This window comes from Trachurus japonicus, chromosome 5 (genome assembly GCF_045865225.1).
Source record: "Trachurus japonicus isolate A0001 chromosome 5, Traja_1.0".
Lineage (NCBI taxonomy): Eukaryota > Metazoa > Chordata > Actinopteri > Carangiformes > Carangidae > Trachurus > Trachurus japonicus.
In genome coordinates this window covers 23326517-23342677 of record NC_140911.1, presented here as the reverse complement: position 1 = coordinate 23342677, position 16161 = coordinate 23326517, and the positions used below count along the sequence as shown (strand labels likewise).

The following is a 16161-nucleotide window of genomic DNA, read 5'->3' as shown; positions in this document are numbered from 1 at the left end:
AGACTGAATAAGTGGAAGTATAAGACAGGAAATGAAGTTCACAACAGTGGAATTGACAATGAGATAATGGCCTGTAGATCTTTCACCAGTAAAGCACGAGGTGTTATTTTAAAGGCACTCACCACGGTCTTGAAATCTTTGTTAACCGTCAATGGTTCACTTTTCCGGTTTAAGCGTCCATAAGAAGATTTATTTGAAGAGGAACCAAAAACCATCTCGGTGTAATTTTACATCGCCTTTCTCATGCCACTCTCTGCGGCCCTACTAACCACCACCACAAGTGTTTCGTGTCAGTGTCTGATCCTCTCTTCCGATCATCTGACTGTTTTCTGACTGACCCACGACCAGGCCGACCACAGGTGATGGACTGAAGCCCACTGCTGTATCTCAGTAAAACCAAGCAGCGACCTCTGAGGCTGAAAATTGAAGCCCACACTTAAGTGTCAAAAGCTGCTGTTCCTCTTCTGACCACTAGAGTGCATCTCCAACAGTGAGTCAGTTCCCATAGACTCCCATGTTAAAGGGGAACTATGCAAGTCGCTTTTCTTTTCGGCTGTTTTTCTAACCCTTCTCTTGGCCATGTGCATTTGTTTACAACAAAGCCGGCGAAAAATCAATACATGGAGCGGTGGATAACATTGTATAACACATACAACGTTACGATGTGTACAGTATATCTGTGTAGTCTTAAAGGGATAGTATCATTTTTTTAAAGAGGGGTTGTATGATCTACAAATAGCCCTTAAGTACTTTAATTGCAGTAGAAGACTCTCTGCACTCCTCCCGTTAGCAACGCCAGCCCATAGCCCTGCCCAGAGATTTACAACATACAGTGTTGTGAACAGACCCAAAGAAACGGCCTATTTTCACGGCCTAAAAGAGGTTTTACCTGAAAAAAAATACACAGTTCCATTGTTCACTATAATATAATTTTTTCCAGCCCTTCAAAGTGCAGGAAAAACGCAGTTTTTATTTGGACCTAACCAACTCACGTATCCCTCCGCTCAGGGTTAGCGCCCGCTGATCAGCAGTTGGTTTGGTCCAAATAAAAACTGTGTTTTTCCTGGACTGGGTGCTGTCATACTTTCATGGAACTTATAGAACACTCAGACCTGCTCCATAATCATAAAACAATCTCACTCTAATATGTGAACTATCTGTGTGTTGTAATTAGGCTGTATTTTACACCACCCCTTTACCGAAAGCACTTTGTGGTGTTTGTTTTTCCCTTCTTTCCATCGGTAGTTTCATCCTGAAACAAACATTTATTCAGCTGTGACACCTGGCCTCTCTCTGTGGGTGTCTCATTCGTACCTCCTCTCCCTTTATCCTCCTCTTTTCTCATTCCCATCGCTCTTTTTTTTCTCATGTCAGTCACTATGATGAACTCGCATCTACATGTAGCCGCGTGAAATCTGTGTCTGCATTTGTTCAGACAATATTTCATTAGTGAGGAGGAGTACATCACCTGTACCCATGTCTCTGTCTGTCCAAACCGCTGCTGTTTGCCTGTTAATCTAATAGAGTCCACTCACTGTAGAAAACAGTGTTGACAGTTGGGTCACACACGCAATCACTGCATACATCTTCATGCTAACAAGCTGCTCTCTGTATGTACAGCAGCTCCAGCTGAACTTGCGCATTAATGCCTCATTTGCAATGCATAATTATTCTTTAGAACCTTTAGGTAACCTTTACTTGTGTAGTTGAAGACATTGTATTGTATTGTGGTATAATAAATACCGGTAATTCATTTAGCACAGATACCTGTTCATATTCCAGCAGATGCTCATGGAGAAAATACATTTCTGAATTTTTTAAACCCTGTATAAGGGTTAAATTAAACACACTGACCTTTAGAAATTTCTCTTTATTTGTTGCATTGTTTCACTTTTCTTTTGTGTTTTTCTACTTGGGGGTTAGGCAACATCAACATATTGATGCTGATGACGTCACTCTGCACTGTATATGAACCAGACATCAGAGCTCTAGGTTAACTTTTTCTATGTGTAGCACTGGTGCTTCTTACTCCACCCCACACACAACACATTCATTTGTTTAAGTACTTTTACTAAAAGATTTACAGAAATCTGGTCTCCAGATGAACCTTTTTTACTTGTGCCAAATTTCAGTGTGCTGTTTTAGGGGCCACATTTTCACAGAATAATCACAGCTAAACAAAAACATTAAAGTGTAGATGACATTTTCATTTCCTTCTTATTTTTTTGGGTGTTTGGTGTCTAGTCTATTGGTGCTGCCTCCTGCTGCAGGAGCGTAGATCACGTGACCCGTGAAGTCGACTTATTATGAAAATGTGACCATTTGGTTGCAGCCTGCAGCCCCGAACATGTCACCTGTTTCAGTGGCATCTATGACAATATGTGCAAAATTGAAGGGAAATGTGCTTTTTTTAATCTTTATTGTGGAAGGGACAGTCGGAGAGACAGAGAACTTTAGGGCAGGCGGGTTTGAGTGTGACATCGTGGTGAAGACAGTAAAGCTGCCCTGTGGAGTTATAGTTCTGTTGAGGTGTAACAGACTTGTTTAATGTGTTCTTTTGCTCATGAAGCATTTGCACAGCTCTGTTTATGGCATCTCAGTCTTCTTCTTCTCTTCTTTTGCCGTGCATCTTGTCGTTTTTATGGCTACCTGTAGATCAGAGGAAAAGTGTGAAAACCACTGGCTGGTGTTTTTTGCTTTTGTGTTGACTGCTCCACAGCTCAACGGAGCATCACGGGGAACCTTTCGCTTCATCAGATCCACTTCTCCGAGACACAAACTTGGACAACTGTGTGTTTTTCTTTTGTTTGTGTGGTTCATCTGTCACATGATGCATCACTACACAGTTTGATCAGTGTGGTGTCACAGTCGGACATGTTTGGGTGTAGCAGAGAGGAGAAAAGTGGTCCTGAGACAAAAGGAGGCCGAGCTGGGACAACAAGCACTGAAGATAAGATTATTGGTAGAGGACTTTTTTGGGGGGATAAAAACCTGCATTAAAATGTATTGTCAATAAGTTGTTGTTTTTTTATCTCAAAACATTAGGTAATAGTGAAAAATGCTCCCCTAAGTTCAGTGAGATGAAAGTATGGATGGATCTTGCTGTGTGACGTCTGAACAGGTGAAGTGACGCTCAAGCCAAAGTCAGGTTGTTCAGGTTATTAACCTTCACATGTGACGTCAGTATTGGGCACCGACTTGGGATTGTGATGCAGCTCAGTGACTCATCAGTGTCCCAGAGTTCAGTGAATTTCACCAGATCTTAGAAACCCATTAACTCGAGCTACGAGTTAAACACAACAGGAGAATTTATTACCACTGTTCTCAGAGGGTGGTAGGGCTGGGGATCGTTTTCACTTCAGCAGGACGATCACCTCAGTGTCAGTAAATACATTAAAACAGCCTGACAGAGACTGTGTTCAGTGGATGTAGCTCTTTGTATCTTTCTCTCTCTATGTGTGTGTCTGTGTGTGTGTACAGTATATGTGTGTAAATGTGCTCAGAGCTGTCTTTGGGTCTTGGTGACAATGTGTGTTTCATGCTGATCTCCTGTCACAGGGGATTAAGATCAGAGACACAGCCAAGGACACACACACACACACACACACACACACACACACACACACACACACACACACACACACACACACACACACACACACACACACATATACAGTACATACACATACAGTTTCGCTTAAAAGAGGAAACTTCAATACCTCTATGCAGATGCACACATAACCAACAAAAAATGGGTTTTTAACATATGAACATTAAACACACTGTCCCTCTAACACACACACACACACACACACACACACACACACACACACACACACACACACACACACACACACACACACACACAGTCAGCTGATAATTTTCTGTGGCTTCACCATTAACACACACTCTTTTATGCGGTCGTCATTTCATCCATTTTTAATATTAAAACTTTCATGTGTGCAGTTTTTTTTTTGGAGAAGAGGCTGATCCTCACAGCAGGTTCCTGCAGAGCCTGTTTGGTTTATTCACACTGCAACATTTTGTCCTCTTACTTTTTATGTGCTAAAATCCAGTCTCTGCTTCAGTTCTGCAGGTCTGTGTTATCCATTCATTCACCTCTTTTCTTTGGTCCAAGGGTTTGTCTGACAGACATACGTATATAAAAAAACCCCTAGAGATTCATTTTTCTGGAACACAAACTCAAAGCTTTGTCAGTTTATCAAGTCAGTTTTGTTTGATGCATTGTGCAGAATAACCCAAGGTTCCTGAGTTGACGTCATATGACGAAGTTTGGTTTGGACATTGCTCTGATCTAGGTTATTGTAAGAACCTAGAAAGGATTTTCCTGGATCTTTTGGATATTGAGGCAGTGATTGTGTTGGATCAACAGAGGAGTCCAGGAAAAGTAGAGCCGCAGTTACCATGGAGCTCTGTGTACTGAGCGCTAAACAGCAGCCAGACTGTGGTTAATATTAAAGTTTGTTCACTCTGACAGGTTCATCCATCATGCGGGGAAACATACAATACCTTTATGGATCGTCTTCTGTCTTGTCTTTGTTCGCTCGCCTGCAGATTACACAAGCGTCCGTTTCTTCATCGCTATTCATCATGTTCATTTGGGCGCTGTATGATTTGCCTTGTCAGTCTTAAAGCTCTGCCCTTTGTGCGTTCATGAAGGGTGAACCGTGGACTTGTGTTGACTCGCTCCTTTGACAAAGACACAGTCGGTGACATTTTCCAGCCTGAACGCTGTGACTCACTCGGCCCCTCTTTACAATTGTTTCTGCCACGCCGCCTCTCAAGATGCTCAGTTTCTCCTTCTCTTCCCTCAGCGCGGGCGGATCAGGCCGCTGATCGTTTTATTGCTGCTTTATGGAAACTGAAGGGAGGGAGGGAAGGGGAAGGGGATGTAGGGGAGAGTCTCTCAGTGTGAAGTGTCATGGCTGCTGTAATGATAAGGTCAGGGGAGATTTTACAGGAAAATGTCACCATGTTTCCATGTCGGTCCCTTTGGATTCACCCTGTGAAGGACACACATGAGGCGTCAGCAGCAGGTTTTGCTGTGGCGACTGTTGCAGGGCGAGAGGGGGGGGAAAGTCAGTCACTGGGAACAGACATTTCTTGTTGAAGGATAAGTTGGGGCATCTCTGTCATCATCCTCTAAACTGTGGACAGATTGCAGGGATGGAGGACGAGGACAAAGTGAAGAAGGGAGGAGGGGAACGGAGAGAAGATGAAAAATGTCATTGCAGAGTGAGAGAGCGAGAGAGTAGAGAGGGAAAGATGGAGAACTCATCACAGTGTTGAACTCAACTGAGCTGGAGCAGGTAAAAGCGCCATCAGCTCCACACTGAGATGTCATAAAATGATATGTAGCTTCAGTGTTAGTCCAGGCCTGGGCTGATATTTGATAAATATCATGATATTTCACACCGTAAGGCATAAGCAATGTTTTTTTTAATTTTTATAACAATGATTAAAAAAAAGTTTCCAAGTCTGTCCTGCATCCGACTCACACCTGCATTTCCCGTACCTTAGCATGTGAGGAGGTGCAATACTGATCCTGGTCAGTGACCATAATACTGTAGATTGCAATGTTTGGATTGGACTCAATCAAGGTTGTGATTTTTGAATATTATCTTCAGGCAAAAGATGCAGTTTCGTTAACCTCTTTAATGTACAATTTGAAATTCACACTGAAAAACAAGTCATGAGAATTTAATGAATAAAGGAAAAGAAGGACATTTTTGAGAAAGACAGGTTTTAGCACCTGTCATATCAGGCCCCAGGGAGCCAGTTCCAATTAAGAGTCACATTTAATTTGAAGAAACTTAATCAAAACCACAGCCACCAGTGGTAGTTGTGTTTTGTTATTTTTTATACAAAACAAAACAAAACCATGATAAAAAAAAACTATTTTATGCAAAACCACAACTGAAAAGTCAGTAGAGAATTTAAGTTGTGTTAGTCAGTGAGTAATAACTGAGTGTTTGTCAACTCAAAGCTCCCCACCAAACTGCTGCAACCTGTCCGTCTGTTTTCACATGGCTCATGTTCAGCTGCAGTTTTCCAAACGGAAGGAAACAAAAAGCAGCTTCTCTCTGCAGCTGGATTTTTTTTTTCACATGTTGGTGAAAACACATTTTAATGATCCCTCTAAAATGATTTTCCTGGCTCTGTCACATCACGCTGACGGACTGGGTGATGGAGATGAAAAAACAATGTTGTTCTTGTGCTGCAGAGCATCTGTAAAGTCACTCAGCTCAGACTCTGAAGTGTATAGTAGGTGTTGTGATTTCTTCTCACAGCTGATCAGGTGTGTGAGAGGTGTCGCGTAGGAGGTGCGTGTGTGTGTGTGTACGTATAAAATCTACCCCCTTTTCTTTCTTTGGCTTCAACCTGCAGGCACAACATGACTGCTGTGCTCTTACAATCTCCTGGATGATCTTGGTGTTGGTATTTTTAGAGCCTCCACTACGATCACATCACAGGCAGCTCTCTTCACTCTTCATGCAGTTTAACTTCTGCAGACCAATGCAGTTTAACTGGTCACGACACTGAGACAGTTTTACTTCTGACTCACATACCAGCAGAGAGGTTCTTTAACATTCGCCTTTATTCAGCTCAGAAGCACCATTCATCATCTTTAATCTGCCGATAAAGCTTCCTCCTCTTCTATCTGTTGCCCTGTTTCTCCTCCACACAAACTGTTTCATTCACTGATTATTTTTGTATTAGAGAATGAAAACCATACGGCACTTCCTGCACAGATACTTCACATTCCTCATTTCTGATGGACTTTTAATTTGAAAGAAGTTGAGTTTCTCAAAGTGCAGCAATTGTGAATAATTATTTTATAAAATACATTATTCTGTTGAAAACAAGAGGTGTTTTTTAGGAGACTGGTTAATACGATTACGATATGATGTTTACTATATGGGAATATACTATACTACTACTACTACTACTATAATATACTAAACATACTTAAATAAACAAGTAAACATTGAGGAAGGTTTGAGTTTCTGTCAAGAATGGAATTAGCTTTTTTCTACCACTGAGGTAAATATCACTTGCTTACTCATTTATTTTGATAGTCTGCTCATTTATTTAATCTAATTTACTCATTCAAATAATTTATTAGTATATTTAATATTTATTTGGTTGTTTTAATATGATCCTGCAACATAAAAGTGGCTTTGACAGTACATAGCCTAATAAAGAAAAGCTTCTTCTCTGTGCTTTTTGTGAGTGAGAAGAGGCCAGAAATAGTAAGAAAGAGCAGAGAATGAGCCAGAAGACAAGAAACCCAGAGAGAGGAGCATGAACACACCGAGAGAGAGACAAAGGAGAGAGCAGACCGGTTGGAAAGAGAGAGAGAGAGTGAGTGGGAGTCTGGTGTTGTGGAAAGCCCCGCTATAAAAGATTGATGCAGAGAGGTTGGATGAGTGGCGCCGCAGGGGAGAGCAGAACAGAGAGGAGAGGCGGGGAGTTTCATTAGCAAGAGGAGCAGTGATTGAACACTGGATGGATCGGACGGACAAACAGAGTGATGGTTTTCACATGTGTCAGAACAAGAAGAGACAGATAGAGACAGACACACGAGAGGGAGGAAAGGTGAGGAAGAGGAGGAGGAGGAGTGAGAGCAACTCCTGCATCACAGTGTTTGTTTGGTGCGAGACGCCGTCTCAGTCAGGCCGTGACACCGAGACGTGTACGTAGAAAAAAAAGAAAAAAAAAGAAATCTGCTGTGGAGCTACAAAGTGATGGAGATGATGAGTCTTTGGAACCTCACACCTGCTGCCTGGCAACAGCAGCGGTGATCACTGCTGCTGTGATGTTCACTGGCAGATGTAGATCACATCTGCCCCTCTCATGTTTGTTTGTTTTCTGTTTTCAGTGTTTCCACATATTCACTCAGACCTTCTTACACATCATGAACTACTGAGTAACGTGACTTACTGTAGTCAAGTTTTGAATGATATTTCATTTAGATCAGGGGTGTCAAACATGCGGTCCGTGGGCCAAAACTGGCCCGGCAGAGGGTCCAATCCGGCCCTCAGGATGAATTTGCAAAGTGTGAAAATTTGAAATTGCACATATTTTTTATCAATACATGTCAGGTTGTTCATAACATGTTTTGTAAAAGGATAGTTCATTAACTGTAGAAATATCATTATGATGTACTTAAACAAAGGGAAAAATTAAAGGTTCTTTTTATTTATAGGTCATCATGCTATTATTTTACTGGTCCGGCCCACTTGAGATCAAATTCTGCTGTTTGTAGCCCCTGAACTAAAATGAGTTTGACACCCCTGATTTAGATGGAACAACTCTACTGTTTTGCTCCTGGATTCACTCAGTCATGCTCACACTTTGATCTTTATCAAGTTTTTGATCACTATAATAACATAACTGAGGAAACACTAATGATACATAAACCACTCAGCTTCCCAAAAGGTCATTTTAGGGCCTCATCTCTTTAAACATGTTCATAACTCTTGACACATTTCCAGCAGTCTCAGATCCAAAGTTTGTCTGTCATCCATTGATTTTTCTGATAGTACTGTAAATCCTAATGTGAAATAGCCATATCCTGATGACTCAGATTAATTTGTTGCATCATTTTGTCCGTGTGAAGCTGTGCCTTGGTCTGCACCAGAAAACATGAACAGTGCCATAAACGGGGTTTGTTGATTATAAACTGAATTTACTTTGTAGCTTTGTGTACATGAAAAAAAAAATGCGATTAAACAACAAAACCAACAACAGCAACAACAAGCATTTACCAGGAAAGTGAAGCAGCAAAAAGCAAATATACAGACAACCACAGGAATGTTACTAATCCAGGATTTAGGAGCATCCAGAAGCCTCAGAGTGACGCTGATGAAAGTGAAATGTTCCTCCAACACATGATGATGTAAGTTAATGTAAGATGCTTCATGAGCTTCACCCTCCTGTAACAGTTTGTCCTCTTTCTCTCATTCCTCCCTCCCTACTCCTTCCTTTCACAGGATATCTCGAGCTGCATCCGTCCTGCTCTCTGACCCCTGTTTCCAGCTGCACTCCATCCAGCACTTGTTAGGAGAGGGGGCCGAGACCTCCAGCTCCTCAGCAGCTGTCACCTCCACCGCCCGTCCAGTAGTCGGGTCTCTGGGGTCGTCTGTGGCCCAGCCCATCCCTTCAGCCGCTGGAAATGCAGCCTCCACAGAGCGCAAACACTTCTCCCTGCACGCATGTGAGTAAAACACAACAGTGGATGGATGTTGATACAGAGGAAGAGAAAAACAATAAGTTATTTACTAAGGTGTAAGGTATTGTATGGGCATAAACACAGATTAAAACAAACAAACAAATCCTTTTGAATTAATAATTCATTCTCTGGAATGATCTGAACTTTTCACCCCAGTGTCATTAGTGTTGTGTGGTTTGAGACTTTCTCTCTCAGTTTAGTTTTTATTTTGATTTGTTTTTCTTATTTTGGTTTATTTTGATTTCATCTAGACTAGATTATCACCAGATTGTTTCATTTTAAATCAGCTCCTGTTTGCAGTGTTACCATACAGATTCAGCTATAACTAGATTTGGGTTTTTAATGAAGAAAATCTAAAAATGGATGAATCTGAATGAAGCTCTGCAGCCTCCATTTTCTCATATTTCTGGAAGTTTATTACAATTTATTGGACATAATGGTATCCTCAGGAAATGGAAGTCACACTGAATTATTTTCTTTTACACAGGCTATTGTGTTGATCATAGATGGTTTTAGGGCTTTGATAAAGACCTAAATGTGGTCCAGATAAACTGTATAGAATACATTTTTCAGAAACTCCTTTTAGGATTAGACTTGGAAGCAGTGAAACCTCATTGTGCTGCTGCAGAGTCTCACATCAGAGCAGTGACAGAACTTATAAAGCTGCTCAGGATCTGGTCTCGGAGGGAATCAGCTGGAAGTTTGGCTGAGTCTGAGTCTGTGCTTTGGAAACAGGCCCGTTACATTCCTAATGAGATTTAGACTTCACTTTAATTTTGTTTTGGGCCAGAGTGACAGGAATGGAAGAAATTGAAGAAATGGACCTCAGAGTTCACACACATACACAGTGGACGGTGAACTTTGCCTCATCGGGCTCAGTGAGGAAGCATGCGCATACACTGACATATGTTACAGATGATCCTCATGTTTTGTGTTGTTTCTTTGTTGTTTTTGTCAGAATTTGAAGGACTTAAGTGCATTTTTGCCTCAGGCTGACACACACTGTGGAGTCATTTCTTGTTTTCCTCTGTTTAAAGCAGAAGTAAATGATATATTTGTGTTAATATAAGTCTTAAATAGTTATATCTTCCGACAGCAATCACTTACATAGAGTGTTTGGACTGAAACACGGGTCTGTCAGTCACTCTGCTCTGCTCTGAGCCGAGGAGAAAACATTTATCGTATCCTACAGTTTTTATCCAATGAGGAGAGAGAACGGCATGCAGGGCTGTGTGTGTTACGAGTGGCCGTTATAGTGACTTTCACCGGTAAAACAGGTCGGAAAAACACGAGTGGGTTGCCTGGAACGCTACAAAGTCGTAAGTTGTGACTTGAAGCTGTAATTTACGATTTCAAAAGCCTGCCTGGAACGCAGCATTAGCGAAAACGACCGGACCACTTACTTCTGCATTAAGATGGTTTTCATAAAGGGGACATTGGGAAATAAAGTAGAATAGCAGGAAATCAGCAGATCACTGACGCAGGTCAGTTACTAGAGCTCTGCCCAGACGTTTAACCAGCACTTTTGTTTCAGATCAGTGATTTTTAAACTGACAGCAACATATTGTACATCCATTACAATACGTACATCAGACCTGTGCACTATAAAACATCCAGATTTATTACCCAGACTAATGATGTTACACACCGCCGCATGTGTGCTTGAATCAAATAACGTCATTAGAAGCAATTTGCATGTAGGTTCACATCTGTTGGAAACCAGTGCTCAATAGAGTAGGAGGATGAATACTCTTGAAATGAAACTAGAACATAGATAGCAAATATAAATTGAGTCTCAGCTGTTGGTGGGAAAAATTTGTTTTCATTTACCAGAAGAGTCCAGCCCCTCGACTCTGGAGAACAATGGATGTCAAGGGCGTTACTGATGAGTGATGACTTTGGCTTTGTGATGAATTCAGTGGTCGCACTGATAATCCAGATTTTATTACATGCAGGGAAACGGTGTGACAAAACATTTTCAGTGAGATATTTAGACTTCACACCAAAACTATTATACTACTATAAATTATTTCAGCAAATTATTGCCATATGTAAATTGGTTAGGAGTTAACGTTCTACTGTATGAGTATTTCTGAGCTCATTCAGGTTCATCTGATTGACTGTTGATTATTATTATAAACCTAAGGAGTGTGGAGCCAAATCCTCTCAGCTACACCTACACACATGGTAGAGAGGTTCCCTCCCAGTCAGAGCTGCCAAACTACTTTTTCACCACAAATTCTAACAAAAAACAATGAGTAATTCATTAGATTTAAAAATAACTCTCCCCCTCACACTTACCCCTAACCCCCCCAACACACACACAAGTCACTGCTCAGGCTTCACACATGATAACTAGAGGAAACTTGAAGGCTCCATGACTGGAGTCTGAACCTGACAGACAGACAGAGGGTTGAAGGGAAACAGAAACATGCTGGGAGATGGAGGCACATGCACAACAGAGATATCTATCAGCTGAGCTGTGCATTATGTAGAAATATGCCGTTGTGTGTGTGTGTGTGTGAGTGTGTGAAGAGATGACACATTGATTCAGCAGTGTCACATAACTGGATTTTCCCTCTGAACACAGTGTTACTATTTAATCATCTGAATAAATAGCCAAAAGCACACAACAGTGATGCTGTTTGTCAGTGTGTGTTGGTCCTTCGAGTGTGTGTGTGTGTGTGTGTGTGTGTGTGTGTTTTCCAGTGAGCAGTGTCTGTCACTGCTGCTGTGGATACATGCAGCCACAGCAAAAGGCTAAGAGCCCTGGAGTTGCGCCGGCGCCACGGGGGATGGCCTGGCCACCACGGCATCCTCCTCCATTACCATGGCAACACACGCCGTTTCCATGACCACCTTGCATGGAGGATGTGTGTCTCATCTGTGGAGGTCACACTGGACTGATTTTTGACGCTTTTGTCAGTTTTCTCAGAAACAGATTTTTTTTTAAACATGTGATTTAAGTGGTTTATGAAACACTTTGATGGAGCTGCAGGTTCCGTCCACACAATTAATTCATAACTTCACATCATGATCACCTTGGATTTAATCAAACCTAAAAAATGTGGATGTGTTTCACTGCAGCTTCCTCACATCAAAACACTGAGAACAGCAGAACTGAGGCTGACGCTTTAAAGGGACAACAAGGAGTTTTGGAAAGTGAAGTGTTTTCATACTACATTTCCCATGAGCCTCCACGCACACGGTGAAATTCTTGGACCGGCGGAAGACAGAACATTTGCCAAGAATGTTTTCATTCATCAAGAATGAATGACGGAGGTTCGAAGACGATCAGATACCATCGTAGTTTCGACCATAAACAGCGATTCGGCGGCGTTATTCCCATGACTCGCCGGCCAGCGTCCGGGATACCGAAAGTAGGAAATGCTGTGTGAGTCAACTACTAAATAATAATAATAAAATAACGATAGAGACAAAACGATATATTTATCGAAAATGGACCCATTAACAAGTGTGGGTAACATAGATTCATTCACATTAATATGAGACTTTTTTAATAACCAAATACAAACTCCTCGTTGTCCCTTTGAAGTTAAATCAAAAGGAATGAAGAACTTACTTTGGCTTTATTTTTGATATTTCCCGCACATGGAGGATATAATGAATTCAGTCGGAGTACGGAGGTTTTCTCCAAGGCCTCATTATCTGTGAGACCTTTGTGGTAGTGAAGGTGTTTCCAGCCGGCGAGTAGGTTCAGCCAGGTGGAGTCTCTGGTGCGAATGAATCTTCATTGTCATTCAATGTCAGCATTAGACTGACCTGGTCAGATCGTAGCTCTCAGAGGTGTGTGTGTGTGTGTGTGTTGCATGTGAACATCCTCCAGGTTAATTATCAGCACTGGATTTCTGCCAGCGAGCGATGTTCAGCTCTGATGTGATTAAGAGGAGACACAGGTTCAGATGCTTGATACTGCTCCCTGCACACGCTCAGCAAACTCAATCTACAAGCTTTTCCCTCAAGTGTGTGTGTGTGTGTGTGTGTGTGTTTATCTGTCTGTGTCTTGAGGACTGGCCCTTAACTCTGCAGCTGATACTTTGTAGAATCATAGTGTCTCCGAGGGGGGAGAGGTTATTTTGGTGATTGGATAGTGCTCTGGTGTCGGTGCTTTCTGTCACTGTGACATGCTCTGCCGAGGGTTTTTATCAGTTGACATCTTCACTGCTGTTCGTCCTCGGCCTTTCCTCCGCCTTGCGTTTGTCATTTAATGTCTTTGTCCTTTTGCTTTGTTGCCCCAAGACCAGATAGTGGTTTTCTTTGGCCTTTCAACCCGCACTCTTAAAACTCTTACTTTTTTATGCCTCTGCTAGAATAACAACTTGTGCAACTCCAACCTCTTCTCTTCTGAACATCACAGAGGGAGGTGGATGGGGAATGAAATCTTCACTGTGACTCCACTGTAATTTAACCCATCATTTGGACACATAAGCTCTGCTCTGAAATGACAGCGCAGTAACATCTGAGCACTCAGACTTGATAAACACATATCTTTAGATTCAGTGTGATTCCCACTCACTGCAGAAATCATTATCTGTGATATCCGGAGGGTTTGAGTTAAACCTCAACTTAAAACACAGAGTTTGTAGAACTTAGTTCAAAATCTTCACATTATTACATTTTCTTCAGTGTCAGTAATTCCGTGAGAAGTCTGTGCCTCATGATCCACAGCAAACTGGAGACAATAACAACTGATTTGACTCCTTTAAATGGGATTAAATGGGACAATTTGTGTAAACAAACACAGGCTGAAAGAACAGGAGCACTTACATGTAGCTACACTACTGTATATGTGTTATTGGGTCTTGCTCTCTCTCACTTAACAGCCCTATTATGAGGATGTTTCTGGATTTCCAGCAGAAACTTTTTCCTTCATTTTCACACAAAAGTAAAAAAAAAGATGAAGAAGTAAAAAAAAAACTCAGACTCCAACATCCACTTTAAAGGGCCCATATTATGCAAAATCCACTTTCTACAGGTTTTGTAGTGGTCCTATGTGTTCCCGTGGCCTTTCTATGACGCCTGGAGGTGAAAAAAGTCTGTTCACTCCCTTAATTGATTTCTACACTTTTTTGAGATTGTGTCTCCAAACGGGCGAATTGGAAGTGCTGGCAGACTTGACGTCAGGATGCGCTGAACTCAGGTGACTCCACCTCCCGGTACTTCCTTATCCTCCCCCTGGGCCAGTCTGGAAAAACGTGAGCTGCGCCCGCTGACACTTTTCCGGTACAGCGACCCCCCCCCCAATCCACACACACGCTCTCTCTCTCTCCCCCCGTCCGTCATTTGACATGAAGCGGTAGATAGGCTACGGGAGGAGCAGTCGGTACTGCGGCTGCCAGATGATCCTTTTGAATCATTGACTGAAAAACAGCCGCCTGTCATTAAAAATGAAATCGCGGATCAGAGAATATTGGAATGATACCGCTTCTCATCAGCGCAGCGGTCCGACTCCTCATCACGGAATGAGAGACATCTGAACGAGGAAGTCTCCTCTCCCGGCGCAAAACCACCTCAATATTCTCATCAGTCCATACAACAGTGCACAGTTTGTGCTGCGCTCCTCAGTTTCACTTGTTTTTTTTATTTGACAGTTTCACACAGAACTTTCTGATGGTAGTAGGAGTCTCTCCATGTTTCTCCTTCTGCCACTGTAAAAAAAGAAAAAAAAAAGAAAGAAGCAACATTTACATTTTTTCAGACAAGATGCCAATCTCAGATTTTTTTTTTTTTTTTTTTCGGAAATCAATGCCCGACCCCTGTCCCAATGTCAACACTGGCACATGTACCTGTAGTGAAAACCACACCCTCTCCCCGTGACAGGTGTGGAGTGGACGTGGTTTACACATCTTATTTGCATTTCAAGGTGCAGACACAGAAATGGCTCGTTCGCAGGAGAGCTCTGGAGAGCCACTTTTAGATTACTGAGATGTAGAGCTGCAGATTGATTTGGGGACAATACACTAGGAATAAAATATGGTTGGACAACTTAGAACCATGTGAAATAGTTGAAAAACAGCATAATATGGGACCTTTAAAATGTAAAGACACTGCTCCGGAGAGGATTTAAAAAGTGACTGTTCACAGACAAACAGGACGTCACCACGCCTGTAATTATCCAGACTGGTGCATTAACCTCCGGTCTGAAGCTTTATGCTTATTTTCATAGACTCAGCACTTATGATGTTTCCCTCCAGCTGCTGCTGAGCACAATTAATCCAGCTGCTGTCAGAGCAACATCGGTGTCAGGTGTAAGCATGGTGCGACTCACATGTTTGTGACACGTGTCTGTTATTGTCTCGGTGAAGAAAACCTGCGTATGATCTGTGACATAATGTCAGAATAATGATGCGTGGTGGGAAGAAATCCTGCTTATGTTCTAGGACTTGGTGTGTGTGTGTGTGAAAGCACTCAGATCCACCAGCCCTGCATGTATTATGGATGAGACTCTTGCAAAGTAGCAGAAGCACAGCGTTTTCTTTCTTTTTTTTTTTTTAGATAGCAAAGCGAAAGAGAAGCAAAGGTATGGGGAAGGTGAATGAGACTGCCACACACTCACTCTGTCTCATTAACATCCAGCTGTATGCAGATGGTTTATTTACCTAGAGAAAAACTACAAATCGGGAAAGGGGGAATGAAGTAGAACAACATAGGTTGTTCTGGTTCATCTTTTTGTCTGAGCTGCTGCTGTTGTAGAGTGACTGATGGCAGAAAATTTGAAATCCATATCAGAATATAAATAGATAATCATTTGTACTGCAACAGCGTGAGACCGTTCCAACACAATGTCAACAGCAAATTGTTACTTTTAAGCTCGACAAAGGTTGCACAGAGCTGTTGTGTTGTTGCTGGGCTCTTATGTTGCAGAGCGTTGTGTTATTGTCAGT

The 16161-nt window shown here is 42.0% G+C and overlaps 1 protein-coding gene across 2 annotated transcripts in view; it reads left to right on the top strand.

Annotated features, from left to right (window-relative positions):
* rnf123 (ring finger protein 123) overlaps positions 1–16161 on the top strand; it is a 133169-nt gene that overhangs the window by 80129 nt on the left and 36879 nt on the right. For both annotated transcript variants that reach the window (XM_085776775.1, XM_085776776.1), the window contains exon 37: positions 9018–9241. In XM_085776775.1, coding sequence (XP_085632901.1) covers positions 9018–9241 — 224 coding nt within the window. The remainder of the gene's footprint in view (positions 1–9017; positions 9242–16161) is intronic.